Source organism: Heloderma suspectum, chromosome 13 (assembly GCF_057233095.1).
Source record: "Heloderma suspectum isolate Gila_16-S chromosome 13, 16-S_ref, whole genome shotgun sequence".
NCBI lineage: Eukaryota > Metazoa > Chordata > Lepidosauria > Squamata > Helodermatidae > Heloderma > Heloderma suspectum.
The window spans coordinates 23,987,642-24,004,853 of record NC_139470.1 but is presented as its reverse complement, the minus strand read 5'-3'; the positions used below and the strand labels follow the sequence as shown (position 1 = coordinate 24,004,853).

General features: G+C 52.0%; 1 protein-coding gene across 1 annotated transcript in view; it reads right to left on the bottom strand.

Moving 5' to 3' along the window:
- Positions 1-17,212, bottom strand: part of RASAL1 (RAS protein activator like 1) — a 90,684-nt gene that overhangs the window by 38,100 nt on the left and 35,372 nt on the right. Inside the window, exons 6-11 of the mRNA XM_084820122.1 lie at positions 15,645-15,726; positions 9,521-9,658; positions 8,052-8,140; positions 4,437-4,554; positions 3,050-3,206; positions 110-174 (exon numbers count right to left, since the gene is read on the bottom strand). Of these exons, the coding sequence (XP_084676248.1) occupies positions 110-174; positions 3,050-3,206; positions 4,437-4,554; positions 8,052-8,140; positions 9,521-9,658; positions 15,645-15,726 (649 nt within the window). The remainder of the gene's footprint in view (positions 1-109; positions 175-3,049; positions 3,207-4,436; positions 4,555-8,051; positions 8,141-9,520; positions 9,659-15,644; positions 15,727-17,212) is intronic.

Here is a 17,212-nt window from a genome sequence, read left to right as displayed (position 1 = left end):
CTTTCTAGCAACTTTGGGACAGTCCCTTCAGCTTCTTCCCCTTCCCCCCGTTCTTCCCCACATAGTCTCCCTAAAGAAACTCCGAGCCCTTCCTCTGCTCTTGACTCACCTTCATGAATTGCTCCATGGATTTGGAGGCCAACGAGTTAGAGCGGAAGAGGGTGTTTGGATCCGCTGAAAGAACACACAGGGGATTCACTATTCCTGCCTTAATTAGCACTGATAAGTGAGAGAAGCTATCTGTGATGACACTAGTTCCCACGCGCCGCTGTGTTAATCATTTCTCTTTGCATTTGCCATCCTGCCCCCATGCCTCAGTAGAAGGAGTCCCTTCCACGGTCTTGCTCAAAATGAATGATTCAAACACACACACACACACTTCTTCATTCACATTTTGGATGCTGTGATACCACTCCCCTGGGATGGCTCTGAACTTCCCTCTTAGTTCCCACTCACTTGGGAGACTGACTTGATGACAACACCTTCTACAGCAGGGTTGCACAACCTTTTGGCCCCAAGGGCTGCCTCAAGTGGCTGTTGGGGAGGAAGGGACCACGTGTACACACACGGTTTAAGAGAGAGATGAATGCTTGGGGGTCACCTGTCAGGGTGCAGGATCCCCCTATACCCCCCTCACACACACAAACTCCCCCCACTCATATATCCCCATCCACACATCTCTCCTCACACAAACTCCTCCCACTCACTCACTGGCTTCATACAACGCACTAACCCACACTCAGTGGTTGAGCGTGGGTTGTTTGTTGAGCAGTGGGTTAGCATGTTGTTCGAACCCAGGACATTTTCCACAAGGTGGCTTGTTAACCGTGCAGCGTGGCTTGTTAACCACCCTGAACCACCCAACAACAAGCCATGGGTTCTCAAGGTGGCTTGTTCGAGAAAAATAAGCCACACCGCATGGTTAACAAGCCACCCTGGGGAATATGTCCTGGGTTCGGACAACGTGGGTTCAACAACAACCCACACTCAACCACTCAGTGTGGGTTAGTGTGTTGCGTGAACCCAGCCACTGACACACAGTAACTTCCCCCCGCACTCACTCACCACTTTAGCCCAACCCTTGCCTGCTCTGAAAAAAGGGGCAGGATACGTTCAAGGAATGGGCTGTATGGTTCCTGCCATAGAAGCTGCATTCCTAGAGCATCCCTGGAGCACCCTAGAAGCAGCCAGGACCCTTCAAGCACTGCTTCCGAGGGCGCTTTACGAATGGGGCTTCTACAGCAGGAACCATACAGCCCATTCCTAGAGTGGTTTTTCCCCTCTCTTTTTTTCGCCCATACCTGGGAGGGACTATAGCTCAGTGTTTTCTCTCCTGGCCCGCAGAATGTCCAGGTTCAATGCCCGGCATCTCTATGAAGGGCAAGAAAAGGTGCTCGTCTAAAGGCCTGTTTATGTCTCAAAGCAGAAGGGAAAGATAGACTTCTTTTTTCCTACACAGCCAGGAGCTGCCTCTGCTCCTGTTTTCAGGGCCAGTGCACTCAATCGGAGGAACTGAATGGCTGATCTCTTAAAATGGCTGCCCATTCTCCCTTGCTTCCCATCGGGCCTGGAACTCCCTTCCAGAACACCTACATCACTTCTTGAGTTATGAGGAAAGATGTAGGGGGCCCTTAAAGAAGTCTACAAGCCCCACCCACTGACTTCCTTCAAATTAAACCAAATCATCTCCCTCCCCTCTGCCACCTCCCCAGGGCTCGCTGCAGGTTTTGAGGGCCCTTGGGCAAGACACCCTCAATGGCCCCCCTCCCTCAGTGAGTCTACCTTCTCCCCACCATGGTCACCAGCTGCTCTTGCTTCTCATCCAGTTTCTCATCATTGCTACCATGTGCTTACTTGACAGGCAGAGAGCCAGGGAGCAAGCAGGCCATGGCATCTCCTGCTCCTCCTCTTCCTCACCATCACTGTTGTCTGGGCCAGACCAAGAAGCAGGTGATCAGGCAGGCTGCAATGGTGAAGAGCAGGAGGAAGTCCAGGGAGCTCTTGTCAGTGGGCCCCTGCTAGGGTGTGGGCCCTCGGCAGGTGCCCAGCCATGCCTACCCTTGACGTCAGCCCTGCTCTGCCCCCGCCCCCAATAATTCAACCACTGACCTACATGGTGTCTTCTCTCTCACTCTGTCTGAGTGTTGCAACTGGGCCTTTACTAAGACCAATGTTAAAAAGACAGAGAGAGCTGGTAGAACAGAGTAGCTGAGAGCGTACCTCTAGTTCAAGTTTCACCACATCTATGAGCTCTCTGGGTGGCCTCATCCAAACCTCTCTTTCTTTGGCCTCATTCTGCTACACCTCTGCATTACTAGACAACCCAAATTCTGCATGCACAGGGGCTGAATTTTGACCTGCATACTTAATGGAAGTGAAGCAAAATGGCTTTGGATTTTGCAAACTTTATTCCTCCGTTTTCAGTACTTTACATAATTGATCCTGCTTCTGACAATGACGTGGAAAGGAACTGACATTTGGGCCATTGGACATCTTATTCAGCTATTCTGGCATCCCCCAGGTATTACCTCAGCCTTGTATTTAAGCACTCGCCAGATCACCATAGGTGACCAGGAACTGCATGCAAGCGAGTGAGTGAGATGCCAGAGGAGGGATTGAGTGGCTCCTCCCCTGTCTGAGCTCAGCACTGAAAACAAGTGGGCTGTCAGAGAAGGGAAGCCCCCACCTCCAGGCCCAGCATAGAAATGCAGCAGGCTGATGGATTGGGGCCTGAGTTCTCTGTCTCTCCTCTGCAAGTTCCCAGCTAGAAATAACACATTTGTCAGCTTATTTACAAGGCTGTATTACCCCACACACTTTCAAGCATTCTCTCATCCTCACCTTGAGGGCTAGAGACTTGGCTCTTATTTTCTTAAAAAAAAGCTAAGGTTTCCAGGAACCAGAATTCTATGCCGAACCCCTCCTTTTTGTGGCTTGTGTACATTCCCATTGAATTGCAGTGCTTGCACATGATCCCTGGCCGTCTGGCCTTTCTGGCTGTGTTCCTGGACCACACTCAACCCGCAACTTGATGTGCAAAGGGACTTACCAGTTCGTGAAACCTCGCGGAGGTTCAGGTAGTCCAAGAAGGGCACCACCAGGCCTTGCCCAAGGAAGATCTTGACTAGCTTGGTGGCTACATCTTGGCGACTCTCCACTGAGCACACATCTTCCAGCAGGGTCAGGGGTGTGACGTCGTCCTTCTCCTGCAGTGCAGCATAACATCCGCAAGTAACGTACGTAGGTACGTGTGTGCGCACTGAAAGTCTGTCTTATCTAGTGCCTATCATGGACTTGTGTATAGATACGAGTACTGGAACAATATCTATGACTACTTCAGTGGGTGCATGTAACAGGCTTTTTGCGCAGGTTGATGGCTCTGGAATTCGTCAGGCATGCTCGGAAATAGCTCTGTTAGGCTCTGGGCTTTGTAAGAGCAACTCCTGCTCTCCACGGTAGCTCTCCGAGGTCCTGAAATCTCTGATTATGGATGCATAGGATCCCCGGACCTTTGCTGTCTGCACCCTATCTCACTCCCGATGGCTGCCTGCCAGGACAAAAAAACAAGAATCCCCGGCTCTGTGTGCAATTGAACTGCCCTGTGTGGTGAAATACGATTATTTCAGACAACATGGTCTTCTTGGCTCTGTGTAGCCCAGGGATGGGAAACCTCTTTCAGCCTGAGGGCAAAGGAGGCTGGTGGCTCTGATGCCAGTGGGGCAGTGAATCCGCTCCGGGTTTCAATCCGAACCAGTCTGAACTCCAAAGGTGTGCAAAGCACCTTGGATAGCTCCTTTAGCATCCAAGGTGCTTTGCACACCTTTAGAGCTCAGACTGGTTCAGACTGAAACCCGGAGCGGATTCACTGCCCCACTGACATCAGTGCCACCAGCCTCCCTTGCACTCAGGCTGAAAGAGGTTTCCCATCCCTGGGCTACACAGAGCCAGGAAGACCTTGTTGGACTGGTTCAGACTGAAACATGGAGTGGATTCACTGATATTGGAGCCACCCAGTCTCCACTGCCTGAGGGCCAGCCAAATTCCATTTCAGAGGAGCTCTTGGTGGCCGCTGTCCACTGGGGGGCAGGCAAAAGGCAAACGCGTTGGGATCAAAACACACAAAAAAACCAAGCAGATTTTAGCTTAAAGCTGTTCCTGCCAGTAACTCAGCCTTAGGAGAGGCATTCCAACCTTTTGAAATGGGGAGAAAACTGCAGTTTAGCTGCCTTTTGCCTTTTCTTATCACCTGATAGGTTTTCAACCTAGGTAGGACCAGACACCCTGCTTTTTCTCCATTGGACCCCCCATTTTGTACCCACTAATTCCACTGCATTCAGATTGTGCCCCTTTTAAGTCCACTCCCCTCTCCCAAAACAGGCTAAAAACCCAACACAGTTTCTCCAGCGTGTTTGTTTAGCTTCTGGCCAAGTACCCACCTCTGGCGGGCACAAGATCGACTCCACCAGCAGGTCTATGAGCGGCTGGTAGTACCTGGAGGGCAGGATCCTATCCTCGGCAAGTCGAACCCGCAACCTCAGGGCCCCCAGCTTCCCCCTGCAAGCAGAGCACAGTGGCACACCCATGGTCCCAACATACAGGGCGCAAAATTTGACCTGCAGGACTTACACTATGCAAAGAAACTGAGAAGCGTTGCAAGAACAGGGCTAGAGTTTAAAACTGATGCTACAGCTCTCCAAGGCAGCCCTGGCACAAGAAAAGCAAAAAGAGCTGTGCTGGATCAGGCCAAAGGTCTATCGAGTCCAGCGTTGTGTTTCCTACAGTGACTAACCAGATGCCTACAAGAAGCCCACAAAGCAAGGCAGCAAGGCATTAGCCTTTTCCTGCTGTTGCTCCCCAAGAACTGGCAATTCAGATGCTCCGTAAAGCTGTCACAACAAGTAGCCATCTAGTGGCAGTGAGTTCCATCAGTTTACTAGGCACTGTGACAAGAACAGGGATGTTCGGATTTGGTGAAATGCGCTCTGTGTGTGTTTTGTGGATTATGTGGTGTCTTCTGGGATCCCCTCATAGAGAGATTCAGTTTTTTTTTTCATTATGTGGAAAAATATGCAAATAATTCCATAAGAAGGTTTGCACCAATTTATGTAATTGACATAAGATTTAGTACATATCGTCCCCCATTCCATTCAGCTTTTCCCTGCGTATTTTTACCAGTCTCAGCAGAAATTTGAGTATTTTCCCACGAATAAATTTGCGCAAATTTGGGGGAAGTTTAAAAAACATCCCAAAGTCCACAGACTTCATGTGGCCTGAGGGAGCCAGTCTGCAGTGGATTCCACAGGTCAAATTCTTAGAAATCCGTATTCATTTTAGTCCATCTGGAATCTTTCCAGCATCCCTAGACAAGAAGGCCTTCCTTTTGCCCATCCTGGACCTCCTGCTAACCCATTTCACTGGGTGACCACTCACGGGGTTCCAGCACTATAGGAGAGGGAGAAAAGCTCTGCTGTATCCACCTTCTCAACACCATGCATGATTTTATAAATCTCTACCACGTTCCCCCGTCCTCATGTTACATATCCTTAAATGTGACCTTATCCCAGCTGCTCCCAACCACCGCCATTCCTGCCCTCCAGGAATTTCTTCAGGGGTAGGGCTGGCCACTGCAGGGAAATCCAGCTCTTTTGAAGATCTCCCTGGTTCAGCTTACATTAGTGAGCCAAGTTGAGGGTGTTTTCCCAAAATTTTGGAATTCTTCTCAGGGTTTGTTTCCCCCAAAATGGACATTTATGCAAATTTCAGCAGCAATGTGCATAATTTGTGCAAACTGCGGCCGCGATGTGTTTAATTTGCGCAAATTATAGGTGTGATTTGCGTGAACTGCGGGTGCAATTTGTGCAAATTGAGCACATTACAGCGGCCATTTGCACAAATTACACAAACTGCGGCCGCAATTTGCATAAATGTTAACTTGGGGGGGGGACCCTGAAAATGCTAGCTGGCCCGATGCTGAAATAAGGCAGGGTAGTTGGGCCTTTTGAACAGGGTGTTGAGCCGGAAAAGCCTTTTAATTCCTTTTGATGAAAGGCATCAGGGAAGTGGGGTCTTGAAACTGGGCACCTAGAAGCGGTGATATAAGGGTAAAATTTTGAAATGCTGGCACTCATCATGACAGTCTCCATAGCCACACCCCCAAGGAGAGTCCAAAATAGCAGGCAGCTGGGTAGATCCATATCAACAAACCAGTTCTGCAAGTTCTACCTCCAGCAGGAACAGGTCTTTGGTAAAGCGAATGGGTCTTCATTGCCCAAACAAGACCCAGCCACCCTAACAATACTTTCCATTACAACAAAGAACAATATACAGTTGATGGGAAAATTCATTCCCCGCCCCCCAGTGATTGTGAGGATTGCAGCTAAGCACTGAAGAATTCTGAGGGAATTTGGGAGATGACATCAGCAGTGTAGTATAGTGGCTAGAGAGTTGGACTGGAAGCCGGGAGATTCGGGTTCAAGTCCCCACTCGGCCATGGAAGCTCACTGGGTGACTTTGTGCCAGTCACAGACTCTCAGCCCAACCCGCCTCACAGGGTTGTTGTTGTGAGGATAAAATGGAGAGGAGGAGGATCATGTAAGCCGCTTCGGGTTCCTTGCGAGAGGAAAAAGGCAGGATATAAATGCAACAAATTAATTAATTAATTAATTAAAAGCCCCAGCAACCTGTCTGGCTAAGCACTAGGGATGGAGGAGAATTCCACGACAGATCTCGGTGAGGCCGAATGCCAGTGCATTCAGCCCCCTGAAATCCGTCACGGAACAAAGCCCCCGCCCCCCGCAACCCACGAAAGGCGCGCGGGACGAAGTCCCCGCCACCCCCACCCCACGAAAGGCGCGCGAAACGGAGCACTTAGCTGCTCCCGTCCGCGCTGCTTTGTGAATGGCGGCCGTCCTGCGGCCGCCATTCGCTTCCTTGTCTCATTAGCCGTAATAGGCTACGTAAATACTTACGTAGCCTATCACGGCTAACGCAGGGATGCCATTTGGGTCCCTGCGGAGGCTGTGATAGGCTACGTAAGTATTTATGTACCCTAGCATGGCAGGGGGGAAAAAAACCCAGCGTACACAAATGGCAGTAGCCGCCGCCATTTACGTACGCTGGGTTTCCCCCCCCGCCCCCACCGTGATAGGCTACGTAAGTATTTACCTAGCCTATCATGGCTCACTACAGGGACGCAAATGGCGGCGGCGGCTATGACAGCCGCCATCTGTGTCCCTGCAGGGCTGCCCAGTGGCCGGATGTCCGGCTGTGGGCAGCTGGAATTGGCTGGCGGCTCCGCGGCTTGGCCGCAGAGTGGAGCCGGCCAGGCAGGATTCCGGGGGGAGGGATGGAGCGCCTCCCCCCCCTGTCGAGGATTCCGGGGGGAGGGACGGAGCACCTCCCCCCCACCGCGGATGCCCCTGCGCAGAGCCAGGTAAGGGATTCGTACATCCCTACTCAGCACCTCTTCACTTTCCTGGGGCTGCTCCCTTCTGGAACTTGGACACCCTGGCTTCCGGTCTTGGATTCGGCTACCCAGGGCCGGCCCTAGCATTAGGCAGACTGAGGCAGCTGCCTCAGGTGGCTGATTCTGAGGGATGTGGAACACTGGCAAGGTGTTAGAGGACAGAGCTTTGCGGGCCACGAAGACTGCCTTGCACCCTGTAGATTAGTCTGGTGCCTTCAGCTGTGGCAGAGGGCACTGTCCTGTCTCCAGTATTGAAGTAGGATTCAGCTGCCAGTCTGGATGGTTTCTGCACATGGAATGGGGAGAGGAGCCATTCCATCCTTCGCTTCAGGCAGCAACATGTCTTGGGTCAGCCCCAAAGCACCCTGCCTCTAGATCTTCCTTTGGTGCTTCTGGAACTTGGGCCTCTTGCTCGTGGCCTCTTGGTCCCCTTGACCGCAGCTTGCCCTGTGCCTGCCCCAGACCGTGCTACTTGCCTCCTTGGACTGACAGCCACTCTCCCCAAACTGGACCACCCGGGAGGCCGGACCCCAACGGGCTCTGATGCTCTGCGACTCAAACTCTTGAGCAGAGGCTGTGCACTTACCCGGCGTCCTCCTCTGCGCTGGGGAAGGGCAGCAAGCGGAACCAGTTCTTGGGAGCGGCCTGCTGCACATCATCCAAAGAGAACTCAACCTGCATGGATCAGGGAAAGAGGCAGGTCAGTGCAGAGGCAGGGGCTATCCAGGAAGAAGGTGCACAAGGAGACAAAGACCTGAACATCTACCGGCCAAGCCCCTCGATGGTGACTCCAACGCAGCGGCTACAGCAGAGGTGCTGAACCCATTATCCTCATCCCTGTTATCCCAGAGGCCAATCCCAGAGAGGTTGGCCTCTGGGGTTCAGGCAGCCCTCGAAGTCCAGTCTGAGCAAGACGGCTGTTAGCCACAGAGAGGGCTTGATGCTCGAGTCCACCACTGAGGATGCTGGGTTCTGGTAAGTGAAGAACTCACAGCCCCATCACCTCTCCAGCCACCCTGGCTCCCTGGTGAGCTCCCATCAGACAAAGGGCACATCTGGAGGCCAGCCCCAAACGCTCAGGATCCCGGGCCAGGGCTCTGCCTCCTTAAATCCCAGCAAGCTTTCAGCAAAACCTGAGCTGCCAAGGGATGGGGTTGGGGCACCCAGTGGACCTTCTGGGCTGGTTAGGTGCTCAGCGAAGCCCAGATCCATGTCAAAGCAGCACACCACGTCCCCTAGGGTAGCCTTTTTGGGAATTCTGGGAGGTGCCAAGCTGAGTTCCAGCCCAGCACATCTGGGGGCGCCAGGCCGGGAACTATGGGAGTTCCAGCCAAGCACATCTGGAGGGCACCAGGCCAGGAACTATGGGAGTTCCAGCCAAGGACATCTGGAAGGCAACAGGCTGGAGTTATGGGAGTTCCAGCCCAGCACATCTGGAAGGCACCAGGCTGGGAACTATGGGAGTTCCAGCCAAGGACATCTGGAGGGCACCAGGCCAGGAACTATGGGAGTTCCAGCCAAGGACATCTGGAGGGCAACAGGCTAGAGTTATGGGAGTTCCAGCCCAGCACATCTGGAAGGCACCAGGCCTTGAACTATGGGAGTTCCAGCCCATCACATGTGGAGGGCACCAGGCCAGGAACTATGGGAGTTCCACCCAAGGACATCTGGAGGGCAACAGGCTGAAGTTATGGGAGTTCCAGCCCAGCACATCTGGAAGGCACCAGGCCGGGAACTATGGGAGTTCCAGCCAAGGACATCTGGAGGGCACCAGGCCAGGAACTACGACAGTTGCAGCCAAGCACATCTGGAGGGCACCAGGCCAGGAACTACGAGAGTTGCAGCCAAGCACATCTGGAGGGCACCAGGCCAGGAACTATGGGAGTTCCAGCCAAGCACATCTGGAGGGCACCAGGCCAGGAACTATGGGAGTTCCAGCCAAGCACATCTGGAGGGCACCAGGCCTGGGGACGTAGCCCTAGGAGTTGCACGGCCCTCAGTTTGGACCAGTCTCCTCCAGGCCTTGCGCATCTCCCCCCCTCCCTTGCCACTCACCCGACCCAGGAAGTCATTCTTGCCCACCATGTCCCAGTCCCATACTTCCACCACGAGGGGGGTTTTTACAGAGGCCCCACCCTCCAGGACAAACTCTAGCACCTCGTCCCAGTGCGGAAAACGAGTCTTCTTGATAATCTGTAGAGATACAAAAAACCCCACAACCCCTATGAGCACCCAAGCAGCCCACTGGAAACCATCCAGGGTCCCTCCTGCATCCCATCCCAACGTGAAGCACAAACACAGACATACACTCTGGGGAAGGGCACATTTGTCTGGGCATGGAGTAAGGGTTAGGGGAGGAAACGTGGGAGCTGTGGAAAGTAAAGGGAACGCTAGATTAATAGGGTAGAGAAGGAAGAAAGGAAAAAAACCTGAGCTGGAGAAAAGTGGCCAGCTTCCCCAGCCAATTACCCTGCAGCATTCACACACACATCCAGCCCCATGCAATCTAATGGAGCGGCTTGCCACATCTGATTGTATTGTAGTGCAGTGGAGTACGGACTTCGACCGCAGACTGCATCTAGGGATGGACAGACTCACCCAAGTCTGCCTAGCGTGCCACTCACCAGACCCCTGCCAGCTGGCTGCCCCTGCTCGCTGCTGGGCAGTCTGCAGCCGCCCGGCATGCAGCCACCCAATCCCTCATTTTCTTACATAAAGGGCCTTTTACGCAAATGGCGGCCGGAAAGCAGCCATTCACTCAAGATTACACACATAAATGGTCCATTTACACCTCTAACCTTGCGTGAATGGCCGCTCTGCAGCTGCCATTTGCGCAAAAGGCCCTTTACGTAAAAGAACGAGCCGCCATTTTTATGCAAAATGGCAACTCGGCAAGTGTGGTGGACTGTGGACTGCAGTCTGGGAAGCCAAGGGAGTGGGGCAGAGTCCGCCGGGCTCCACCCCACTCTGGGCCTCCTGCAACATCCCTAATTGCGTCTGAGCCCATCCTTGGTCTGAAAGGTGCAAACTGGGTAAAACCTAATCAGAAACAAACTGAAACAAATTTCTCGTGCATCCCCGATTGACACCCGTGGCCAGCTTGCCGTGGGCAAGAGGAAATGGAATTCAACATGAGAAAAGCTTTTCCCGTTGCTACCCCATGTCTAGGTGGTTGTATAAACTAACCAACACGTTCAATCAGTCTTCCCCAACCTGGCACCCTCCAGATGCGTTGGATTGCAATTCCTATAACTCCCAGTCATGCTGGCTGGGGAGGATGGGAGTTGCAGGCTAATGCCTCTGGAGGGCGCCAGCTCAAGGAAGGGCTGCATTAAATGCATCTATGCAAATGATGTGACTGATTTCATTTGGAGCTCCATGGGAGGGGGCGGCGATCAGGTTTGGCACCATGAGGTGTGAGAGCAGGGGAGATCAACCCATCCCCACCCATGTCATGGTCATGATTAAAATTCTCCCCCCAGCTGCTATTTGCCCCAGGAAAGAAGCTTCCAGGCAGGCCTGGCCTTAGGGGTGGGCAGGATAGGTGGTTGCCCAGGGCACCAAGCTGAGCTGTGGGGGGTGTCAAACTGAGCTGTGGGGGGCGCCAAGCTGAGCTGAGGGGGTGCCAACATCACACCTGCACTAGGCCCCATAAACCCTCTTGGTGGCCCTGTAAAAGTGACCACGGGGAGGGTGAGGTGCTCCAAAGGCACTCCTTGCCTGGGGCGCTATTTATCCAAAGCCATCCTTGCTTCCAGGAAGGGTCTAAGCATCATTTTGGGAGGCCCAGCACAAATGTGTAACAGGGACCCCCTCCCACACATATATCGCGATTCTATCCACATATACTATTTCATGATGTCTGCAGTCAGACATCACAGAATGGTGTGTGCATGTGTGGGAAACATATTTACTCATACAAACTTTGGGCCTGTAAATCCTAGCAGCAATACTAACTCCCGCTGTCGCTGGGATCAATGTCCCTGATTATTATCGTGCTTTATCATTCCAAACAGCTGTCCCTCCCTCTTGCCTATGTACAAGGAACTCTGAGAGTGGTAGTTCTTGAGAGAGCACGTCACACAGGAAGGCACAAATCTCTCTGTCTCTCAAGCAGCACACATTCCCTGGGCCAGCAACTGCCAGTTCTGGCTGCTGCTTATTCTGCTTGAATGCTGCTTCTGACTGGCCCCAGTAAATCTCACAAAACCTGGACAATAGTACATAGATAAAAGGAAATAAATATCCATAACTAGCCTCACGCATGATCTATAATTTAGCCTCACTGTATTTTTCCTCATGATAACAGGACTTAATGGCCTGGGACTTCCAGGCTCCGGAAAAGTGTATCCTTCCCCAATGCTTGGGCCCTGCTTCCAAGGGTACCCAGGATCAACAGCAGGTTTGAAGACAGGATTTCCATTGGGACCATGGCATGGAAGAAAGGATGGAGGAGTGGTTAGAGTGCTGGACTGGGGCTCGGAGATCAGTGTTCTAGTCTCCACTCAGCCATGAAGCTCACTGGGTGACTTTGGGCCAGGGACTGATTCTCAGTCTATCCTACCTCGCAGGGTTGCTGTGAGGATAAAATGGAGAGGAGGAGGAGAATGTAAGCCGCCTTGGGTTCCTTGCAAAAGGAAGAAAGGTGAGATACAGAGGCATGCTTAGGGGTGTACAGATTACTCACCCCGTTCCGGTCCGGGGTGTCCGTGGTGGGGGGGAGGCGATCCGTCCCTCCCCCCAGAATCTTCCCTGGCTGGCTCCGCACTGCGGCGAGTCTGCAGAGCCTCCAGCCGGGGCCACCCACAGCCAGACCTCCGTCCGCTGCTGGGCTGCGGCCACCGTTTGCATCCCTGCGTTAGCCGTGATAGGCTACGTACATATTTACATAGCCTATCATGGCAAAGAGCAGGGACACAAATGGCGCCCGCTACACCATTTGCAACCCTGCTCTTTTCATGAAAGGCTATGTAAATATATACGTAGCCTATCACGGCTAACGCAGGGACACAAATGGCGTAGCGGCCGCTATTTGCATCCCTGCTCTTTGCCGTGATAGGCTACGTAAATACTTAGGTAGCCAATCACGGCTAAATTAGGGAGGGAAATAGCAGCCGCAGACCAGGACAGCGGATGGACCGGATGGCCGACAAAAGGTAGGGTCTGTCCCGGGGAAATTTCACGGGGTGGCGGGGGGAATTGCCCCGTTCCACCACGGACTCTGGGGGGCCAGATTCTTTAGACTCCATTGGAGTCCGTGGTGGAATTCTCTAACATCCCTGGGCATGCTCCTGGTGGTTCCACATGGACCAATGGCCCCACTGGAGTCCACACCTTCAGTGTGGTGGCTCCCGTCCTATGGAACTCCCTGCCTCTGGAAGTCGGGCAGCACTGAATTGTTTTTGGTGCTTCCTGAAAACAGCTTTTTCCAGGAAGCCTTCCTTGGTTAACTAGCCTCGGTTTTATTGGCACTCTGGTTTTTTTAAATAATAATCTTAATATTATATTTCATTCTTTTTATCTTTTGCTCATTTTATCTCTTGTTGTTCACCACTCTGGAATCTGTTTAGATCTGGAGCGGTATACAAATGTGGAAAATAAAGAAATAATAAATAACTTATATAATAATTTTCAAAACCCAGGCTGTATAGCATGGTCCTGAACGCCCTCACCTTATGATTGCTATTTAAATAACAAAAAACAAGCATGTTAAAAAAAATTATCATGGATGCTTGCCATGAATAGGTTCTCACAAGCTCAGTATTTAGATTAACTGTATGTTGGTCAGCAAACTGAGGAGCCTGAACAGACTATGAGGAAATTTCACCACTATCATGGATTCACGAAGAGGTATTGTATTGACATTTAATTTGTACCAAAAACTTGAGAATCCATTACAAAATGCACAAATGTATTTAGTGTTATCATCTAGTTTGTCCCTAAACAGATCCTAACTTTGAGGAAAAACTATGAGAGAGTGCATCCTATGGATTTTAGCAGGGAAGTCGGAGGAATCCATTTGGTGGGTGGAGCTTTTGTTGGCTGGGCTCCCTGGACTTCAGTCTGTTTTCCGCTAACTGGCCCGACTTGGTCTGCAGTGAGTTGGGCCAGTTGGTGGTTTTTCTGCGTTTTTTAATGTGTGCAAAGTGGACAAAGTACAACCACAATTTGCACAAATTACTTGTCCTGCAGCTGCAATTTGCACAAATTATGCAAATTTTGGCCGCAACCTGCACAAATCTCTATTTGCTTAAATTGCGGCCAACCCAGAAAATCTGCAAAAAGCCCCCGGACTTTGGGGAAAACTGATGGCTTGGCTCACAAATGCAAGCTGAGGGAGGCAGATAGCAGAAGTCTGTCAAGCCCAAAAAGGGATGGATTTTCAAGCGACGGACATTCCTAGATTTTACAGGATCAGTGATGAAGATACACACACACATACCCCATCTCAAGACCTTTTGAGAAAATATCAGGAGCTGCCAGGGCTAAAACCCAGAACCTATAGCTCTGTACAGATGCTCCACAAAGTGATCCAGAAGGGTTTCAAGCTGGGATCATGTTCCTGTGCAGCAACAGGGGTCCCAGGTAATCAAGCGACTCCACCAATCAAAGATGGCCATTGGCTCTCAACAGGAAGTGGCTATAAGGCGGAGGTGCCGAACCTGTGGCTCGGGGCCATATTCAGCCCTCCTGGGCTCTCCAGAAGGCCCTGCCATCTTCCCTCCAACCACTGGTGGGTTTTCTGCTTTTGTGCAGTTTTCCCCTCATTTTAAAAGGCTGAAATGCCTCTCCGATGGCTTAGTTACTGACAATAAAGAGCTTCAGAAAGCAATCCTATGGTTCCTGGGCGGGCATCCCAGGGGCCATATGGTTGTTCGGATTCTCCCCTTCCAAGGTCGGAGACAGCACTTTGAGCTTGGAAGGGGGAGTCAGAGATCCGACCCTCCTCCTGCACTCCCCTGCAGCCAGAAAAGTGACCTCCGAGGGGGAGGAAAGGGGCATTCTGGTAGGCAGGGAGGGGAGGAGATTGGAGAGGCCAGGATACAGGTTATCCTGAGCAACCTCCAGCCTCCTTCCCTCCCCCTCTGAAGCACCCTCGCTAGTGAAATATGCAGGGCAAGAGGACAGGGAGGAAAAGATCACTTCCACCATTCCTCTTGCCCTGTGCTGGATGATCAGATGCCTCTGGGTTCAAGGGCTTCCGATCACCGAGGGTGCAATCAATAGGGCTTAAGTGGAATGGAATTCCAAGCATTCACACATCCCTGCCCACAACACATGTACACCATGGCCCATGAACTGTGCATCATTGCTCTATCTGTCTCTCCTGTCTCAACGCCCCTTTGAATAATAGGGACAGGATCCCAAAGAGTTGCTGTTTGCTCCTGGGCAACCCTTCCCATGTGAACTAATATTTTGCTTCTGCTCCACTCTCTCCCCCACCCCTCTGACCTCTCGCTACACTCCAGGGATCGGAAGAGGAAGCAGTTTGTGGGGCAGACGGGCCAGGAGGATAAGAAGAAGATCTGCACTGAGAGCGGGGCGTACATCAACCGCTCCTACAAAAGGAACCTGTATCCTTCCAGCTCCAAAGATGCAGCAGGGGGCTGTGGAGGAGAGACGGACAGGCAGTGAGCAAGTGACGCGTCCTCTTAGCTGTTGGTTCGGGGACAGAGAAAAGGAAGGGACTAGGGTATGTTTAGCCTGGAGAGGAGAACAGGATAGGGCAGGGGCCCCACCCCTCTTTTCTACAACCACCAATCATTTGGTGATTTGTGCAGTTCTTCTCCATTCAAAGAGGTTGAAATGCCTCTCGTAAGGCTTCGTTACTGGCAGCACGAGCTTTAAGCGAAAATATGCTGGTATTTTGGGCCCCACCCCTTTGCCTTAGGCCCCGCCTTAGGCCCTCGGTCCCCGAGGGCGTCTCCAAAATGGAATCCGGCCCTCAGGTGGAAAGAAGCTCTGCACCCCTGCGAGAAGGGTTTCCCATTCAGGCTGAGACTTTGCCTGGGCGATAAGAACTCTTTCCTGGCTTTGACTCCTGAGTCCTGGCTTGAGCTCTACTTGAACTGGCTTGAACTTGAGTTCTGGCTTGAACGCTACTTGAACTAGCTTGAACTCTACTCCTTGGCTCCCACTTGGAGGCTCGGCTCAGAAACTTAGCATGTATCATACTCACCGCTGTTTCCAGGATCTGCCCATTCCAGTGTACGCGGGCAAAGGGGTCTGAGGTGCCGGAGGTATCACGTGGAGCAAGGTCTCTAAGAGGAAGAAGAGAGAAGAGGGAAGCTAGGATATATTCTGGGGGGAGGGCAGGGAGGGGATGCTGGGCTTTTTGCGACATTTGACAAAGGAATGCCATTCCTAGCAGTGGGGGTGGCGGTAGGCTGTTAATGTTGGCCTCTGAGGGATAACCAACACCCAAAAGGGATGTGTGCTCTAGTCTCTCCACCCGTCATGTAAACAAGGGGTGGGCAACTTCAGGCTGGGGTCCCAATCCAGCCCACCTGGGGTCCCAATCCTGCCCTCTCCGGAAAACAACCCCTTCTCCCCATTTCCCCCCACACACACACCATTTGTTTTATCGTTTCCTGGCCTTTCTGCATTTTCCCCGTTCTAAAAGGTTGAAATGCCTCTCTTAAGACTTAGAGCTTTAAGCTACAATAGGCTGGTGTATTTGGCATTTTGGCCCCACCCCTTTTTGCCTTTGGCCCTGCCCACCGCAGGAATGTGGCCCCCAAGAGCTTCTCCAAAATGGAACGCGGCCCATGGGCAAAGAGATTCTGCACCCCTGATATATACTAATAAGGAATTCAGGTGCTGAGGAGAGCCTGAAAGAACTGGGCATGTTTAGCCTTGAGAAGACTGAGGGGAGATAGGATAGCGCTCTTCAAGTACTTGAAAGGTGGTCCCAGAGAGGAAGGCCAGGATCTCTTCTCCATCATCCCAGAGTGCAGGACACGGAATCATGGGCTCAAGCGACAGGAAGCCAGATTCCGGGTGGACATCAGGAAAAACGTCCTGACTATTAGAGCAATACGACGATGGAACCAATTCCCTAGGGAGGTGGAGGGCTCTCCCACACTGGAGGCATTCAAGGTGAGGCTGCACAGCCATCTGTCAGGGATGCTTTGACTTGGATTCCTGCATTGAGCAGGGGGTTGGACTCGATGGTCTTGTAGGCCCCTTCCAACCCTCCTATTCTATGATTCTATGACTGCTGTGTAGCCAAAACAGGGCTACTGAGAAACAAGAAGGAGGTATCAGCATACTCGGTGGAACACCAAGGTTTGCAGAAGTACAATGAATCTTTAAGGGGAAAAAATCTAAGGGCAAAACCAGCCCAACTGAGGAGTGAGCATGCTCAGCAATCACATAGTACCGAGTGTGTGTTGCAGGGCAGGGTAATGGAAAACCTGGGGAGATGGGGAATGTAATGAAGTCACCTCAAAGAAGGCATGGCTGGCTGAGGAGAAGACTGAACAGGGGTGCTCTGCACTGCAACATTTCATTGCAGGTCTCACCACCTTTATGTATTGATTCGTGGAATACCTAGAGTTATATTCCCTATAAGCAGAGAGGCAGCCATCTATTCTCTGAAAACCGACAACCAGAGAGACAGTCTGGTGTAGTGATTAGTGCTGGACTTGGACGGGGGAGCTCTGAGTTCCAAAATCTCTGCCACAAACCTTCCTCAGTGAGCCTGGGCCAGTCCCTCAACCTGACCTGCCAAGCAGAACTGTTGTG